Here is a 19169-nt window from a genome sequence, read left to right as displayed (position 1 = left end):
TTAAATTACATACCAAAATACTGACAACACAACCTGCAAATTAAGCCCACATTCCCACAGAGACATACGCATGCATTTACTTTGAAATACTAATCCCCACAAAGGTAACAGCATCTACAACGCAGATGAGCAGCGCCTAGGAACGCTGCTTGACCAGAGCTCAAAAGCAGGAATTCGGGTGCAAGATGCACAATAAATAAATGAATAAATAAATATTTCTGCCTTTCGACTCTTGGCATCCCCATTCCCCCTGCTACACCTGATTATTCTCCACGCTGCCAAGTTGCACAGGCAGCTCATCTCATCTTCATCAGCCAGAGGAAGCCATCAAAGGGGAGACCCTGTAAAAACTTTGCAGTTAGGCACCACATCAAGCCCAATCCATTCTCACATTCAATCGCGGAGACAGGCAGCTTCCTCAAGGCAGAACCACCGCCCTGACACCCTATTTAATACCATTAAATAGGGGATTGGTTGTTTTATCTCACCAATTCTGAGCACTGTGAACAGCGTTCACCTCCTCTCACACCTCCTACAAAGCAGCAAGCACCTTTGCTGTCCCAGTTGCATTCAAACTCATTCACAGGCGGACTCGCTTGTTTGGACTCACCCAAGCTCTTAATCATGATTAAAAAGGAGAGAAACACTTTTCTTTTTTCCCCTCAACCTGAAGGGAAACCATGTTGTAAACAATTTTATCTTCATCTGATCAAGCCAAAAAACCCAAACCCACCCTCAGGCCGATTCCCAGGGCATCCCCGCGCGCACAAACGGAGCCCACAGAAGTGAAGCCACGGGGACACGTGGGAGCGAAGGCGGGAAGGTCTGGGACGTCCCGGCAGGTTTCAGCCGGGTCCGAGCACCAGCAGCTCCAGGAGGACGCAGATGAGGAGCGACCACGGCAGCAGCTGCCAAGCCCTCAGCATCGGCGGCTCCGAGCGGGATTCTCCGCGCCCGGGGAGCGGAGCCGCGCGCGGGCAGGGAGCGGCGGCTGCCTCGGGCTGCCCAAGGGCGAGCGGCGCCGCGGCCGACACGACTGCACGGCGCACGCGGGCGTTATCAACATGGTATGCTTTATTGAAAGTTGACAAGTGCAACAGTTAAATACATCGACGTGTTACAACTGTTTAGAGAACATGCACAAAAACATATGCATACTACTATACAGATCATATGCAAAAATCCATACGGGGAAACCCAATTTTCTTTTTTAATTATTATTATTCTTTGCTAGCAAGGGCTGATAATTTTTGGAGTGTGTTTTTTTTTTTTTTTCTCTTTTTTTCCGTAGACCAAACTACAATGAACAAAGATTTACTTCAAGATAATCAGCAGCCAGGGAAATTCAGAAGTTACACAAACAGCATAAATCTGCCAAATTCTGAACAGTTGCGTAGGTGCATTCTTATTTACGTAGCCTTAAAAAAAAAAAAAAAAAAAAAAAAAGACTTTCCAAACCTCTTCAGATCAGCCAATGAAACAACTAAACTTCAATCTGTACAACCTAAATAGTTACAGTTTTCTATTTTACAAAGTAATTACACTAAATACACAAATATACAGTAGGCAAATAACCTTCATTGTAATTATCCTATGACCCAACTCTACGTCACCTACCTGCTCTCTATATATAATACAGCTTTATGCACCTGTCCACTGCATCAGAAAACGGTGCAAATTTATTTGCACTTAAGGTTTCAGGTGACAGTCAAGTGTTAAACACTGGATTTACCTTTCTCCCTCTTCCTCTTAGGTCCTATACACCAGTCCTCACTTTGGAACCCCCGACACTATGGGGGATTGAGCCATCGCTTTTTACTCCAGTCTATTTCTTCACATTTCCATGCTTGAAAAGCACTTGGAGCAGTTACATCACTGGATGAGTGGAAGATTTAAAAATGAACAGCAGGAAAAAAAAATACTAATAATTCAGACACGCAGCTCTGTTTTTCAGCCGTTTGCAGAAGCTGCTCGAGTCCCCAGTGTGCTTGTGCTAATTTCCTGGAAGAAGTTTGTTTATTAAATCAACCCAAGAACAAAGACTCCTTCAAGCCGAAGAGGGAAGGGTGGGCAGAGGGAGACAGATGACTGCGTAACACTGGGGATTAAAAAAATAAAAAACAAAACAGAAACAGAAAGGAAGGAAGAAAACCTCTCATGGTGATGTAACGCGGGGCACGGAGTCCTCGGTCCGGGCTGCAGCGTGCATGGAAATGGGTGCCGGGCGGCCGTGGCGCGTTCCCACTAGTCCTCCTCGCTCCGGGGAGCCGCGGCCATGGCGGCCATGGCGAGGCCGGGCACTACGCGGAGGGCCCCGAGCCCTGCGACGCCGGCTGCGCGGGCTGCGGCGCCGAGCCCTGCGGCTGCGCCGAGGCCGGCGGGGAACCAGTCTGCAGCTGCGCCTGGAACTGGGCGAGCTGCTCGGGGCTGGCCAGCGTCTTTAGCAGCGTGTTCTCCTGCTCCAGCTGCGAGTTCTTCTCTATGAGCTCCTTGATCTGCTCCTTGAGGACCTCCACCTCCTCCCGCACCGCGTACATCAGGTGGCTCTTCACCAGATCCTGGAGGGAACGCGGCAGGGCACAAGCGTCAGAGAAGGGCACGGGGGGGACCCCGTCCCCATCCCCCCCATTCCCGCCCCATCCCCATCCCCCCATTCCCGCCCCCCCCCCCCGGCACGTGCGGTTCCCGCGCCCCGCAGGCCCCGCCCCCGGCCGCCCGGCCCCGCCCCCGCGGCCTGGCCCCGCCCCCGCGCACCGGCTGCATCCAGCTGCGGGCGCAGGTTGTGCCGCATTTCCCTCCCCGCCGCCGTCCGGCCGCGGCCGCGGCTGACGTCAGAGCGCCGGGCCCGGCCGGCCAATGAGCGGCCGCGCTATTTATAGCCGGGAGTTAAAGGTTCGCAGTTTGCCTAGCAACAGCGGGCAGGGGCTCCCGGGAGAGGGAGCGAGCGCCGCCGCCGCCGCCGCAACAAAGGGCGGCCGGGCGGAAACGGGCGCCGGGAAGGGCTCCGGCGGCGGCTTAAAAATGCGTGTGGAAATAAACGGAGGGCGCGCCTCAAAACACTGCCCCCCATCACCCCGAAAGGAGAAAAAAATAATAACAAAACCCCCAAAGCCACCCGCGCCGGCTCTGCCGCTGCGCCCGTTTCCGCGCTGGGACGCGCGGCGGAGGGCGCTGCCCGCTGCGCATCCCGCGGCGCCTTCCCCGGGCGGGCCGGGCGCGCGCCCCGCGGCACCTACCATCGCCTGCTCGATCTTGTTGTCGATAGCGACCACGCTGGCGCCGGAGGAGCTGCGGGAGAGGGAGAGAGCAGAGGTGAAGCCAGGCGCGCCGCGGCGGCCGCGTCCCCGCGAGCCCCGGCGGCTCCGCGACGCTCCGCGGCGCCCGCCGAGCCCCGCGCCCGCCCGGCGGCGGCTCCGCGGACAAAGGAGGCGGCGCGGGCGCCACCTGCCCCGCCGCGCCGCGCGGCCCGCTACCTGCTGTCGAGGCGCAGCGCGGCGGTGTCGGTGCCCAGCAGGGAGGAGAGGAAGGAGATGGAGAAGTGCCGCAGTTGGCAAACTCCTAGATCCATCGCCACCGCTCTACACCATTGGGCAGGCATGCGAGCCGCGGCCGGCGCGCGGGCGGGCGGCGCTAGGCGGCGCGGCGGGCGCTCTGCGGCGGCCGCATCGAGGCGGCGGCGGCGGCGGCCGGGGAGGCTCCGCGTCGGCTCCGCCGCGCCGCACAAAACCCGGCCATGCCGGCCCCCCGCCTAATGTATGCGCCGCCGCCGCCGCCCATTGGCCGCGCCGCCGCCCGGGACACGCCCCCCGCGCATATCATTAGCCCCCCCCCCGCACGGCACGCACGGACACGCGGCCCCCCCCCGCGGCGCCCACGCGGGGAGGGGGGAGCGGGGGAGAGCGCCCGCCGGGAAGGGAAATAGGGGGAATAAAAATAATAGTGTGTGTGTGGGGGGGGTAAAAATAAGGGGGGGTAAATAAGCATAGTGGGGGGAATAAACATAAGAGCAGGGAAATAAACATAATGAGGGAGAGAAGTAATAAGGGGGGAGAAATAACGGGGGAGGAAAAAAATAATAAGGGGGAAGAGTAGTAAGGGGGGGATATAACAATAAGGAGGGAAAAATAAAATGAAAGGGGAAATAAAAATAGTGGGAGATACGGGAAAAATAATATAAATAGGGAAAATGAGGGAAAAATAAAAGGTTAAAAAAAAAATAAGAGGGAAAGAGCCGAGAGCCCCGCGGGGCCGGCGGTGGCCGCGCCGACACCGCCACCTGTCGGCGCGGCCCGCTCCGCTCCGCTCCGCTGGGATGCGGGAATCCCGGGATCCTGCGCTCCCACCCGAGACGCTTCCCAAGGACAGCACTTCCCTACAAACAGCGTCCTCGGGAAGCACCCTTCGACTAGAGCTGCGAGGCACGGGGCAAAGTCCCAGGCGAAAGCCCTCGGCTCTGCGCAGCGAGCCCGGGAATCACATACGTGTCCCAGTGCCGCCCGGGAGCTGGGAATTAACCATCCTGGGCTAAGCTGGGCATTGGTGTGGCTGCGTCAGCCCTCTTAGCTCGCCCGTTTTCCAGCACCACGGTCCCAAAAATCCATGTTCCCCCCAAACCCGCTCATTTTCGCTTGGATTTAACAATCGCTCACTCGAGGGCAGCCACGTTAGCACGGAGGGACGTGCACGCGAAGCGCCCGCTTGGCTGGCACGGGGTAGCAGGACACATTCCTGTTAGGTTAAGCCCCAAGACGGAGCCGTGGATGCCGCTCGCTGCCCTAGCGATGCAAAACCACGACGCTCTTAAATGCCAACACGACACCTGGGACAGAGACACGCTGCGATTCGCAGGCTGAATTAACAGCAGGGCCCTCGTGCAGCCTGTATTAGAAGTAAGAGATTCAGATGGCTCTTAAATCCAATTCCAATTAACTCGTTACCCACCTTCCCGTTAACTTTTGTGGCCTTTTTGCTACAGTTTTGCACTGCTGGCACCAGAAAGATGAGAGGCCGCCCCTACTCGCACAGCCAAAGTTCTCGCTGGCACCACAGGTGTTTGCAAAACGCGTAGTACACAAAAACCCTAAAATACACACAAAAAACCTAGTGGCGGGTTACACAGAAACAAACACAGCAACATCCAGCCCAACGTTAACAAGCAGCTCACACGCAGGCTTTGATCTGCGGAGATAAAATAACCTCAGCTGAAGCCTACACCGTAACTACAGGCGTTCAGCAAGCTTTACCTTCTGAAGGGCTTCAGTTCTGAAATGCTGTTTCTCCTATTAAATAATTTCCTCTCAACACATTGATGCTCAAGGCTTTAAAAAGTGCTTTTCACCTCACATGTGTAACCAGGTAAGTGGCAGCACAGAAACATTTTGTCTGTGCGCAAGCTTGTGGCTTGGCATATCGCTATGCTCTTAAAAAATAAAAGAATATTTCACTTGTTACTGTCAGGTGCCTGGTCAACACACAGGACCCCTTCAGACGCCAGCTTTAAACCCCCTAGGAGAGCATCTCCTGGCCTGCAAGCACCTCTTACCTTCCGACCAAAGGGGCCACACCAGAAACTGCAGCACAAACCAGGGATTCCTGCCACGGCGCACTTGGTCTTACACCATATGCTCAGATTCAGTGGATGTCAGCTACGTTTTGCTCCCCACGCAAATGCAAGACCGAAGGGGTTAAGCTGCAATAAATGTGTGAATTGCCCAAGAATCAAAGGCAAGTGGATTCTATAAAACAGCTCATTTGACACCTTCTATGCTTGGAATCTAAAAAGTGGTCAATAAAATGGCAGAACATTAGGCTGCCCTAAAATTCAGAAATTCAAAGTTATTCACATACTGACAACCACCTCCACAGCAGCAAATTTGCAAAAAAAAAAAAACCCCAAAAAACCAAAAACAAACAACAACAACAAAAAAACCCCACCAACTCCAAACTAATGATTGAAAGGGGAAATAGTAGCTGAAGCTGAAACCAAGAGATGACCATTATTTAGTTAAACAGGTAAATAGGTAGCGATTCCTTCCCAATCTCTATAAGGAAAAAAGAGAGACTGAAGGAGCTGCCTAATGAGTTTTTCCTCCTCCTACAATAAATGAAAATTTTTAAATAGACACAAGACCAGGACAAATTGCATTCAGATGGCCTCATAAAGACTCCAGAATCTCCACCAACTCCATTTCCAAGCCCCAAACCTACAGATGTCTTCCTGATGTAAGGACACCAAGCCAATGAGAACTTATTGCTCAGCTCCCAAGGTCAATATGGCATTTGATTTCCCATGTGAATTCTACAGATTCCTATGCAGGCACCTCTGCTCAGCTGAAGAACCTCTTGGTACCAGGTAGATCTCCATCAGTTCTCAAGTGTGCTTTTCCTCCCTAGTAGTAAAGTTATTTGCATCCATAATTCAGCTTGGTAAGAATTGCTTTTTAGTTTTTGTGAAAAAGCAGGAACAAGAGGAGAGCTATGCAAGATGTACTTCTAGGGAAATGAAGCGCTATATTCATAGATCTATTTTTGCCAGATGCACAAACAGAACTAAACAAGCAGAGGAAGGATCACACGCACCCTGCTAGGGCTCTCGAAATAACTCGGCAGCATCACGCCGTGCACAAGGGACAGGAGATGCCTTTAGAGGCAGGAAGAAAACCCTGAAAGATCAAAAGAGAAACAAGGAGCTCTCAGGGGCTCCTCTGGGGATACCCTCATTCTCCTTCAGAAGGAGCTGTAATTGCTAAGTCAACCTCCGTGGCTTTAATGAGAGAATTATGATGATGCTACCAATATTAATGAAAAGAAAATGAAATTTAAGGGTGGTATCAAGTACCTGGATGCAGGTTAATGCATAGGGCGCACCCCTTACCTGGCTGGGAGTGCTCTGCAAGGAAACACGAGCCATCCTAAAACCATCCTGATATTTGGAGCGGCACCTCTGGCATCTCTTTTCCTGGGATCGACCGCAGGTGGCTACGCAGCAAAGCTGGGATTGGAGAACCTGGTCTGCGCCTGAAGACCGGCTCCAGCTTCAAAGTGTCCTCGCAGAGCCAAGCGAGGCTGATGATAACTCAGCACCTGGATGCAATTCCGGGGATGGCACCACCTTAAAAATTTACATGTTTGGAGTAATACCTAGTCTGGAAAACATGGGCTTCCTCTAACTTCCTATCCAAGCTTAAAATAAAAAGGAAAAAAAAGATAGGATTAATAAAAGGTTAAAGCCCTCCTTAGCATCCTTTAAGCCATCCTGCGAGTGAGAAAGGATCCAACAACTATGTTAGTACCCCGCACATCTTAAATGAAGTATCTGGATCAATCTGGAATCAGTTTTCTTGCTTTCAGAAAGCAGGACACAGCTTCACTCTCTACATGCTGCTGCCATCAGCACGAAGGCAGGAGAGGGCAGCTCCGAGAAGAGCGCCGTAAGGTAGCAAATGTAGAAAAGACCATCAAAATGTTACATATGTATATATATTCACATACATATATATAAAGTTTCACAACACCAAACACAGAGCTGAATTTTGGTTTTCCCTTCTGTGAAACTTTGCTTAAATCCTTTTAGATTTCACACATAAAATACACATCCATCTATCTCCTCAGTTTTACCTGTGGCTTTAACAGGCACTGCTTTTCTGGAAGTCAAGGAGAACATCTGGTAGCAAAAGCCCCTTGCACTAGAATTTAATCCCCCTTGTTCTCCTAGCTCCACAACAGCAGATTTTCTGACTGCGTACTCCAAAATTCAACAGAGATGAGAGGGAAGAAAGTCACTGGAGCATTTCTAGCTGCACCAAACGTAACAAGAGAGACCCAGCAGGTATAGGAAGTAGTCTGGCACAGTGACACAGGGAGCATTTGGAAAGCGCAAGTTCTTTAGGTTAAACAACATCTCTGATCCATGGGGGCCCAGCAGATGTGCTGGGACCCTGGGACAGCAGCACACACAGCAGCTCGCACAGGACACCAGAGGATTTCATCCTCGTGATGGTCAAAGGAAAAATGACTAAATAGTGTGTGTGCAGGGGATAAGTCCATAAGATCGCAAAGCACATGGGAACACGGGGAATCCACGGTCCAGGATGGGCCTGCTGTGCGAGAGCAGCTCACTTACTACCACAGCCCTGCGCAGAACCCTGTTAAAGGCCATTATATTAGGCAATAACAAACCCACGTCACCACCGCTGACTCGCACGTGCCCCAGAATCGAGCAGAGGTTTTTGTTTTATGGGAAAGCAGCCTTTGGCACGGGCAGCAATCAAAACTTCTCCTGCAGCATGGGTACGTAGAAGTGCCTCTCCTCCAAGCAGACACTGAAATTCCCACCTATTTCACCCCCCCACAAAGAAAATCCTTTAACTTGTTTCATTAGTAGGAAGCAAAGATGAGCTCTCTCTCCACGTGGGCAGGAAGTGCTGGGGTAATTCCCAAGCTCCCCGTTTGCCGGAATCACCGTGCCGAGGCCCAGGGCACCCCTGGCTCCCGCCGCTCTGCCCGGCACCCGCGGGACGTGCCCCGTCCTGCTCGGCCGGCGCGAGGGACCTGCTGCTCGTGCCCGCGTTTCGGCTGTGCTGGGCGCCCAGGAACACGTGGGAAGAGCGACACCGTCCCGCAGGGAAGCACTCCCAGGTTTCTTAATCCAGGCACCACATAAGTGGCTTAAACCCATAAATCCACATGACTCACGACTGCCAAAATCCCAGGGGAGCATCTCCCGCTTGACCTTTCTTCACACGAGCAAGAAATTGCGATCTGTAAAGAAAGTGAATTCAGCAATGCTGATCGGGAAGAGTTAGGCCTGACTTTTCTTTACGGCATTAAAGCCCTGTCGCGTGCTCCAACGCCCCTCTTCTTCCCGCAGCCTCCCGCACCAAGGAACAGCTGGAGCAGACACGCTCCAGCCAGGGGAGCTTCGGACACGAACCCCGAGTGCCCTCCCAGCCCACAGGCCACAGTGGCCCGCACCCCCAGCCAGCCGCGGGCAGCCCCTGTCCCTGCATCCGCGCTCCCAAATCCTCCTGCTTTGGGGCAGGAAGTGGATCGAGGCGGCAGCATCCGCTGGACGGACAGCACGGACGTTTGGCCACCCTTGAGCCGGGCGTAGTGCAGACAGCAGAATTTACATCCTTAATCTCCTAACACAGACCTTGCGAGGGAAAGATTACAGCGCGTTATTTCACCTCTGTCCAGCGCCAGGGTCACCCTCTCCAGAGCCTGCAGCGCTGCCTACATTTATGAACAGTGCCCTGTTTATGAAACAGCCCCAACGGCTCCCTTACATTGCTGGGACCTGTTTGCTCATGAACATCCACCTAAAATGTGTGTCAAGGGCTGGTCCAAGGGTCTTTCACACGCAGCAAGCTGTGAACCCGTGCAGTGGCTGCTGGGTCAGGCACACGACACCTCTCAGGTTATTATCACATCCTCCAGAAACAGCCACCTACAGGAAAACACCTTGAGCCTTTATGGCTAAATGAAAATAAACCCTCCAAAATAAAAACGCCCCACAAAATCCGAAACCACCTGCGCACCAGCCAGAAGCCCCAGGTGAGCAACGTGTTCCTAACATGCGGGAATCCCGGGGACATTTCCTCATTCTCCGGGAGCCCGGAACGGCTCCCAGGGACGTTTCCTCATTCTCCGGCCGGGTGGCAGCCGGGGTGCCCTGCGAGCGCCTGGAGCTGCCATCAAGCTGCAACCACCAGAAAACCCTGCAATGATGCAGCGTTTAAACCTCCTCGCGGGGCTTCACCAGGGACGAGCAGGCTCCGAACCGGGATACACATGCAGGAATTGCCCTGGGCAGGGCAGTGCCCGCCCTCGCTCCAGGCCCCATTTGTGCATTTAACCAACTGCAGCCGCCCCAAGGACAGAGGCGAAGGGTTCCTGCCTGGTTTACAACCCTCGGTGACAGGGCAAGCATCCCAGCTGAACGCACAGAGAGGCGCTTGCAGGAAAACAGGGTCTTTTCAAGAAAAACCTACAGCAAGCCAAAACAAATGAGGAGGAAGAGGAGGAAGCTGGTTGAGAAAGAGAGCCTAGGAGAGAACGTGCGAGTCCTTCACAAAATGTTCGGATTTCGTCACTGAGGTGCTGCCTCTGATGGGCCTGTGTGCACCAGCAAAGCAAGCCACGGCTACCACGACCCAACCTCCAACAGTGCAGAAAGGCCAAACGCTTCTCGGTGGTGGCCAGTGCCAGGACAAGGGGTAACGGGTATAAACTGAAACACAGCAAGTTCCACCTCCATGCAAAGAGGAGCTTCTTTCCTGTGAGGGTGACAGAGCCCTGGCTGCCCAGGGAAGCTGTGGAATCTCCTTCTCTGGAGATCTCCCAAACCTGCCTGGATGCCACCTTGTGCCACATGCTCTGGGTGTCCCTGCTGGAGCAGGGGACTAGATGATCTCTGGAGGTCCCTTCCAACCTCATCCGTTCTGCGAGTCGGTGACAGCCGGGTCGGATCCCCCCGGCTCCGTGCTCCGTTGCACGCTCTCAGTGGAGGTTTGGTGGGACACACCGGCTCAGGATAAACCCTCCTCTCGCTGCCACGTTCCTTGCCTGACCATGTAAAATGCTGCGGGACATCGCAGCACATGCCCGGTGCTCAGGGATAAAACACCCCCTTTCTTTCATATGTTTCAAACACAATTATGATGCCCATTACCCTGCATCCTCACTCAGGGCTCACCTGCTCAGGTGAATGTGTTTGGTGTAACATTTAATACCCATTGGAAAGCTCAAGGACTTTTGATAAAGTGACTGACCAAAGAGAAATAAAAAATACCTTCCTTTGCAAGTCTCCCTATGACTAGCTTAGATTTATTTTCAAAAGCACCATCCACAGCAGAAAGTTACTTGCACATTAATCGCATGAAAATGGTATAAACACAGTGATTTGTGGGAACTTACACAAGAACAAGAAGGTTTCTTGGTTTTGGGTGTGGCGAAGCAAACGCAGCAGCTCAGAGATCTGAAGTCGTCAAAAGCAATTAATTCATTAGCCTTAATGACTTCATTACCATTACCCCTCATTACACTGTTCACACACGCAGAAGCCTCAGAGCAGCTTCTGCATGAAAAGCAGGAAAGCAACTCATAGACTGGGGGTCTAAACGAGGAAAGGAGCTGGCAAAACCCATCTCCTGAATTATCCTGGGAAGGAAAGAGCACATTTCAGGGGATCTCTTAAGGAATCCTAACAGGGAGCAGGAGATACTGCCTAGGAAGCTGCCACAGCACTTGCCTGCAGAGGAGGATTCACCTTCCGAAGGCAGAAAATTTCCTATGCAACGTGAAGTCAAGACATTTTTTTCCACTGTCACATTTGTATAATACATAAATTATAATAAATATAGAGCTCTATTTTTTTCCATATTCAGTACATTATTAGATGCTTCTTTTAAACACCAGAAAGGAATCAGATCAAAATAAATCACTCATGTTTCACCGTTTCTATGGAAAATGAGACGAATCAACTGCGTAACTTGCACTAAGCAGCATCCCAAGACCTCTCCACACTTAGCAACAGTCATGTATTCCATTTTCTTTAAATGTGCAAAAACGATGGGAGACACTATGTGAAAACATTTCTTTTTATGCACAAAAACAAATATTTCAATAAAAAGTTCCACGCCCTGTTAAAATTCTCAGTTTTGGTATAGAGTTACCTCCCTTAAAATTTGGGGCAACAGAAACAACAGTTGTTGAAAAGAGTAAAGAAAATGGTAAACAGTTTTTAATAGGGGGTTGCTTTAAATATTGCCTTCAGGGTTTATTCACAGAAACCTACACCTGTTAAAGAAACCAGCACTTGTCTCTGAACCAGTTTTAATCTTCTGCGTTTGAAACGGTTTCAACAAGTACCTAAAGAGAAGGATTTAAGTAGCTGCTCCGAGCAAAACACGTAAGAACTGCTCCAAGGGAAAACAAAACCACCCCATGCAGACCAGAAAATCGAGTCGCTAGAAACCAAAGCTTTGCCGATACCTCTTGAGGTGCTGCTGCAGGTCCAGGAACAGCACCTTCATGGTGATCCCCGCCAGCGCCGCGTGCCCGGGAAAACGCCACTTTCATGGATGTTGCTGTTTGGGAGCTGCCCCACACCGCGAGCCTCGGGGAGCCCAGGTGTCTCGCGCGAGAACTAGTCGCTCCCACGAAAAGTTGGCCGAGTTTAAGGGCGGTCGGTCACGACGAACACAAACGCGGAGGGCGAACGGTGACGCCGCTCCCGGGTCACGTGGCGCTCGGTTACATAAAGCATCAGAAGGGATTAAAACCCTCACGACGGGTTTTCCGCTCTCCGGAGCGCACACGGCATCTCCGCGCAGCGGCACCGGCTCTAAGGCCGATTCCGCCAGCTCCTGCTTTAGGCAGCACGTATGGAGTTGCTATAGGCGCTTAACTGTGCCCACAGGCAGCCGAGTCGTGCCGCTCCTCACATCAACCTTCTCGTACTTAACGGCAGCAATAATTAGATACAAAACTGACAGCAGCGGGGATGTCAAGGAGCATTTTGCACAGGCAAATCCTCAGCCCTGGCTGCTGCTGTCACGAGCAGCAGCGACGAGAGTTTCAAAGCAATCAGATCACTTCTCAGTGTGTCTTCTGCAGATGAGACAGAGGTAACATCCTCTGCAGTCATTTGTTCTCATAAATCATGCATCAAAACTCAAGTTTGTATGATCTTCCTCAGAGAAAGCACATAACATCATAAAAGTTTTAGCTCCTTGCAACATGTACATATCATTAACCTGCCTGCACAGGTGCTGCCATCCTGCACTGATTCACTGTAAACACGTTCTCCTCTGTCAAGGAAGACACTCTCAGCATTTCAGGACACTTTCAGCAAGCTGCGACCACAAAAATTCCTCTCCTTGCTACCTTTCTCCTGAAGTGGTACCAAGCACATTACCTCACACACAGTTTTTTTTGTATGACTGCAAAGGGAAGAAGGAAAGCGGCAGGGCAAGTGCGCCGGCTCCTATTCCACAGCTCTGCTCCTTGCTGAGGTACTTACGAGGCGGCTCGGACGGCAAGAGATCCCGGCTCCGCACGACGGAAAGCCAAGGGAACTGCTCAACGCCCCCTTCAAAGCAACAAATCTAACATCACAACGAGGGAATGCTTTGGTTAAGAGGCGGAAAGCAAGCTAACACAACACACTGATTCTCTGGGGGCAGAAGGTTACCTCCCCACAGCCAGAGCCAAGAGGGAACCCGGATGATTTCAGCGGGGCAGCAGATCAGCTGCGAGCAGGGGGCACCTCATCTCAGAGCCCGGTGAGCCCCCCTTGTCATCCTTACAGACCCTTTCCCAGCCATGGACCCAGCACAAGAGAAATGCCTCGGGAATCCTATGGCTAACATCATTTTACATCACTTGTCCTGCAACTTCACGTGGCAGCTCTGCAAAATACGGGGCCAACCCACAGGACCGCTACTCCAGCAGCACAGGCCTGAAGCTTCTGATTTTACAGGTGCTGCTTTCCCTGAGCCCCTTTCTGCCAGCCCTGCATTGCCCATAGTCCCCTCCGAAGCTGTATTATGCCTTGAATAATCAATATGTTTCCCTCCACAGCTGTTGTGTAAACAGTACGAGCACCGGCCACGTCCATTTTCCAGCGTGCCTAAAACAACGAATGAGCATCACAGGGATGGAGAGGGATGGAAGCAGCCAAGGACATTAAAATGACACTCGGGCAGCCTTCACCTTCCCCCTTCCCGCTCCAAGAGGTTCCCTCGTGTCAGGTGCTGTGCCAAGGTGGTAAAAACAAGGTGCAATAAGTTGTGCTCGCCTGCCCTACCGCAGCGCTCAGCTCCCGCACTGCTCTGCTCCGAAACGCAGATTCGCTGCATAGCCACAGAGCCATAAATGTTAATTTTGTTTTTTTTTCCTACAGCATCTAAGAGACACAGAGATCTATGCGCTGAAATTAGTTTTGAAAGAAATAATAAAAGAACTGCCTATCAACTCAAGTCCATACGCATATATAAAAAGATGCTGTAAAGATCAGTCCTTTCCAGCATCCTCAAGAGCTTTCACTAAAATCACTGCAATCTGATCTGTTTATTAACACAAGTCGAAGCCAGTATAGAAAAGAAAGCCGATTATGTATATACACATACATACATATACATGTGGTACGTATGTGTGTATTTAGCAGAAAGGCAGCAATTGCAGAGTTGATTTGATGCCGATTCGCTAGCTATACTAAGTAAAACTGTTTCTATAGCACTGCTCCAAAAGCCCTTTTTTTTATTATTTTTTTATTTTTTTATTCCAACCCTTCCCTTTTTTACTCTGTTCTGTGCCCCGGAGGCCTCTCATCAGCTCCATCCATCAGCCTTCACGGAGAACAACGAAGGACCGAGGAGTGTTCAGCAGTCACCAGACTGAGACCAGATCAAAATTTAAACCATAACCACTTCAGAGACAGCCACTCCGGTAACGGTGCGATTTTTCTTGCAAACGTCCCCATAAATTCGCTAGTTCTGGTTACGGCGCGTTCCAGTAATTAAAAATATTGCTCAGTTATGTGTAGGTCAACAACTTACAGGTAATAGAAACCACAAAGGCATCTTAAATCAACTGGATTAAGCAAGCGATGGAACATTTTTACTGCTTTGAAAAATAGCCTCTAGCTGTAACTGAAAAATGCCCAAAGTACAAGGATCCTCTTTCTTCTCCTGTCACATTCAAGAACTCAGCAGCAGGCTACGCTTCCCTGCCTTTGTCCTGAACCACTCTGGCTGTTATATAAAGTGACAGATTGCGCACAGATGAATTATCACTGTGGGTACACTAGGATGGCAGATATGGGTACGTTTTAGCATTTAATGAAACAAAAAACAACAAGATTTCATGCATGGGAGCATCAGGGTACCTAGCATGTTTGTTTTTTTCCCCCTCAACGGCTCTCATTGCCCAAGGGGAGGAGAGAGGGTATTTCACTCGCTGCGCTCCTTGATGGTTTTACATTTAGGAAAAAAAGGGGGAAAAAAAAATCAAGGCAAGTTTGAATGTAAGGGGCTGAGCGCAGGGAGCTGGCGCCGGGCCAGCCCCATGGGCCGTTTGTGGCGGTTCCTGGCACTGCACGAGGAAATGCCAGCAAGGCTCCTTTTCCACGGAGCGCCCTCCTTCCCAAACGGCTTCCTGGAGACTCCGGAGAGCCGGGGCGGGGAGCATGGGCATAACGAGGTGCAGGCCCTGTGGCAGCAGTGGCAATTCTGAGGCTGAAGCAAGAAACTAGGAGCGAATTTTCAACTCTCACGTGAATTCCAGAGCTCGGCAGAGCAGAGCGCAGACCGAACAAAACATTCAAGATCCTCTTCAAGGTTTAGCGCTACAAATAGACCCTCCTTAACATCCCTAAGGGTTAAAACTTATTCAAAACACAGTCTGAGATTAATATAGGTCACCAGTACTTAGCATTTCCAAGTTTATTTTGCCATTATAGCATGATCTTCAAAGACTACTCGAAGGGGTAGGGGGGAGGGAACGCCTATCTGTATGAAGTTGCACTGCTGACTTACGGGAGATGCCCCAGATAACATCAGCCTCCTAATTTATGCACAGTTTTTAACGCTTCTCTTATTATTAATTTTAATCAGTCTTTCTGGTGTGCACAGAGTGCTTCAGAAGGCGGGCAGCCAGGGAGAGCAGCAGACAAATATTCAGAAAATATTCATTAGGAGTCAGCAAGGGCGCAATGCCCGTTGGATAATCCAAAGGAAAACTGCCAAAGAGAAGGGAAAACGGAGGCGAGCTGCAGATTGGGAAGGCCTCCTTTCCCAAATGCGAGCAGCTGGGGTCACTGCTGTGCCTTTGCTATCCTCCTCTTCTGAGCCAAAGTGAAGCCACCTCAGACAGCTTTAGCTCAGTGAATCATTCAGATCCACTCAAAAGAAGGGGAAAACAAAAAATCTACATCTTAGCTATTAGCATCCCAGTTGAGTGACTCAGAAATGCTCCTTTAAACCCGTCAAGCAATAGGTAAGGTTAGCACGTTCAGTTAAACAAAGATGATAAGCATTTAAAAATTCGCTGCTATGCCCTCATTTTATATTTTCATCCTGGCACTGTTACAGGCACTGTCAAAATGCAAATCCTCCCCCTGCAGATCCTACGGGAGACGGAGGAACGTGCAAGAATTACATCTGCTCCCAGCTCAGAAGCACCCAGGGAGCCTGTGGGATCCACCCCAGCCGCAGCCGAAGCAGAGGCCCAGGGGCAGGTTGCAAATAAACACACAAGTAACAGGGACCAAATAAAATGCAAAAAGCAAAAGCTTCCTACCCGGCAGCAACGTGCAGCTCACGGAGTCCCTGCGCAAGAGGGGATTCCTGTGTGCTCAGTAACTCCAGAGAGATTCAAGAATTGCTCTAAGTTGTTTGCACGGAGCTGCAGTAAAGCTCTGCTTGGGAAATTCTGAGTGAGGTGTGCAGGGAAGAGAGCTTTCCAACAGCTGAATATGAAACACCATCAACCCGGGCTGCTGGGGAGCCGGGAGCCCGAGTCTCCAGGGCAGATCCAAGAGCGCCACGGGAACCTTTGGGAGACACCACAGCAGAGAGGAGAGCCGCCCTCCCCGAGGGTGGGCAAATACCTGCCCTGCTCCTGGGCTGGCACCTCTCCCCCTGCTGGGCTCCGCTATCCTTGAGGAAACCCCCTTGTCCCTGGCTGCGGTGTCCAGGAATCCTGGTGCGGGAGCCGGATGAAGGCGGCCGGACAGGGCGGCCTGGCTCTGGGGGCTGCCAATTCCCACACGTTACGCTCGGATTTTTTAACCCGTGGATGCAAGAGAAAACTTGCAAACCCTCAACACCCCAAACCTGCTCGGGACAATTCCCCGACTAGCCAGAGTCCTGCCCAAACAACCAAATCCCGAGCTGCGTTACGAGATGTGGGCTAACAGCAACCGGCTACAGCTGCTCCTGATTCCAGAAGCTCCTCGGTGCACTCAGGAACCTCACGTGGCTGCATCGGAGCTGCTGCTGCTTGGCCAGTCCACGACGTCCACGTTAAAGGAGGAGGATGCAAAGGCCACGACACCGCAGCACTAACTGCTACCAAGGTCAGCGTTGGCTCTACAGCTCTCTCCTTCCCAGGTTGTTGCTTCCTTTCAGATTCCAGAAAGCAGCCTACTGCTGCTTTTCCTACTGTTTTTTCCCGGTCCCTCCAGGAGCCTAATACTGCGAGTGCCAAGGTCACATCCGCAGGAGCTCCGGGATAAATGGGATGACAGGGATGCAGCAGGAGTTATCCCGGAGAGCACACAGCCCAACACGAGCTCTGGGCACGCAGGAGGAAGGGGAAAACCTGCTGCCGAAGCCAAAACCTTCAAGCCTGACATCATTCTTGCATATGACCTGTTTGTATAAACCAATAGCTCTCGTGGTTCTATGAACCTTACTAAAATACGCAGTTTCTGCAGAAATACTCAAGTTCTTAAAAGAGGTTTCATAGGGAAATAGCAATAAATAGCTACCACAGATAGCAAACCTAAGAGCACCTTGCCATTTCAAGTCCCTGAGACACATGACACTCATTCCTGCAGTGAATCCAAACAGTCGCCAACCATGATTAAACCACACTAGCTGATGTATCAGCAATACCAATCATTTCCCTTTAAAATTTTAGCCTAACATTAAATATGAGTTACTTTAATAGCTATCAAAACAGGGCTAATCCTACACCTGATTATTTTTACTGTGAACATCTACTTCTCATACAGCTCTTACCTTGAATCTGGTTTTGGTGTGGTTCTAAATATAATTTCGTTCAGTAATGAGTATTTCAGAAAGGCTCAAAAGCAGCCGCCTTATCTGCTTATGTAACCAAAGCAATTCCAAAATTAATTTCTTTGATGAAGCAATCTCCTCAAAGTTTCCCAACTCAATGATCTTTCCCTCTTTTATCAGTTAGGAGCACAGGACTGGCAATATTCCAGATGTGCTGGAATGTCCCTCTTTTAAGCCTGGAAAACCAATCATCACAGCACTAAAGAACAGCATTACACAGAAACTATCTAACTCCAGGTCCAGGGACTAGCAAAAACACCTCAATAAACTAAAGAAAGATGCAATAATGGGATCAAAAGGAAAAGAAAAAGGGTAGGAGTGAAAAGGCAAGGAGAAGCAGAGAAGGGATGGGAAGAAAACAGAGAAAACAGCGAGGAGAGGCTGGCATTAAAAACAGGGAACCGCCTGAAGGGCATAAGAGGATAAAAGAATTGCGGGATAAAAATACCCAAGGAAAGGCAATAACGAGTGATATTTCCAGTACATTTAAAACATCATCTTGAAAATAAAAAAACATTTCTGGAGTTTCCTGATTTTTACAGAAAAATCTGAACATTTGAGAAGAGGGAAATATAGGATATATATAAAACAGAAATATCAGTAAGGTGAAAAACAAATGCAGTCCACAATTGTCCACGGTTGAAGTGCGGAAGCCCACAGTTTCCCTTGGCAGACTACGTGCTCCAGTCACTATCGAGTGCTGTGGCATCAGTCTTAGTGTGGCAGCTCTTGGGCATGGAGGAACATACCCAAAAGAGAGGAGCTGAACTCCCAAGTGCTCTGTGTACATGAGCATAAACACCCCGTCTGTTACGGCTCGGGGTTCATGCAGAGGATATCATGCAGCTGGAAGAGTATTTTAACCTGTTGGAGACACCACGAGCAGCAGAGTTACCGCAGCCCGAATCTGTACGTGGCTCCATTCAGTCCCTCACCAAGGGCTAAGGCAGTACCAAGATTTGCAGCTCTTTGGAGTGCCCATGGATGGTAGCAAGGAGGATGGATAGGGGGACATAACTCTCCATAAGATATCTGCGTTTCTGCTTTGGTTAATAATGGCCAACACCTAATGTGTTCCTTGAAGAAAGTTGCAAGAACTAAGATTTCTTTTATCTAAGGTGCCTGAAGAAACAGGAGTTTCTTCCGTGAGCAGTTCAATATCCCATTAAACATCTGCTGTGATCCTGGCTCTGCTCAGTACCTACGGACTGAAATCCAAAGACACAAGCTCCCCAGGCATTCACATCAATAGGCCTTCCACTGCCAACCTAAGTTTTCCGTGTTTTAATAAGACACAAATATCGATGTAAGTCAAATAACCTCCTTTTCCCCGCACCCCATTACATGTATTCCACTTTTGTG

General features: G+C 50.6%; 1 protein-coding gene across 3 annotated transcripts in view; it reads right to left on the bottom strand.

Annotated features, from left to right (window-relative positions):
• Positions 1 to 1056: 1056 nt before the first annotated feature.
• The window catches only part of TSC22D1 (TSC22 domain family member 1), an 81119-nt gene continuing 63006 nt past the window's right edge, over positions 1057 to 19169 (bottom strand). For 2 of the 3 annotated variants that reach the window (XM_088521024.1, XM_088521023.1), the window contains 2 exons: positions 3237 to 3288; positions 1057 to 2558 (listed from right to left, as the gene is read on the bottom strand). In XM_088521024.1, coding sequence (XP_088377150.1) covers positions 2301 to 2558; positions 3237 to 3288 — 310 coding nt within the window. In that variant the 3' untranslated portion in view covers positions 1057 to 2300. Of the gene's footprint in view, positions 2559 to 3236; positions 3289 to 3473; positions 3672 to 19169 lie in introns of those variants that run through there. The other variant, XM_088521025.1, reaches the window with a different exon arrangement.

This window comes from Tinamus guttatus, unplaced genomic scaffold (genome assembly GCF_059628265.1).
Source record: "Tinamus guttatus ecotype Peru unplaced genomic scaffold, ASM5962826v1 Tinamus_guttatus_pri_ptg000112l, whole genome shotgun sequence".
Classification (NCBI taxonomy): domain Eukaryota; kingdom Metazoa; phylum Chordata; class Aves; order Tinamiformes; family Tinamidae; genus Tinamus; species Tinamus guttatus.
This window is presented reverse-complemented; position numbering and strand designations above follow the sequence as displayed.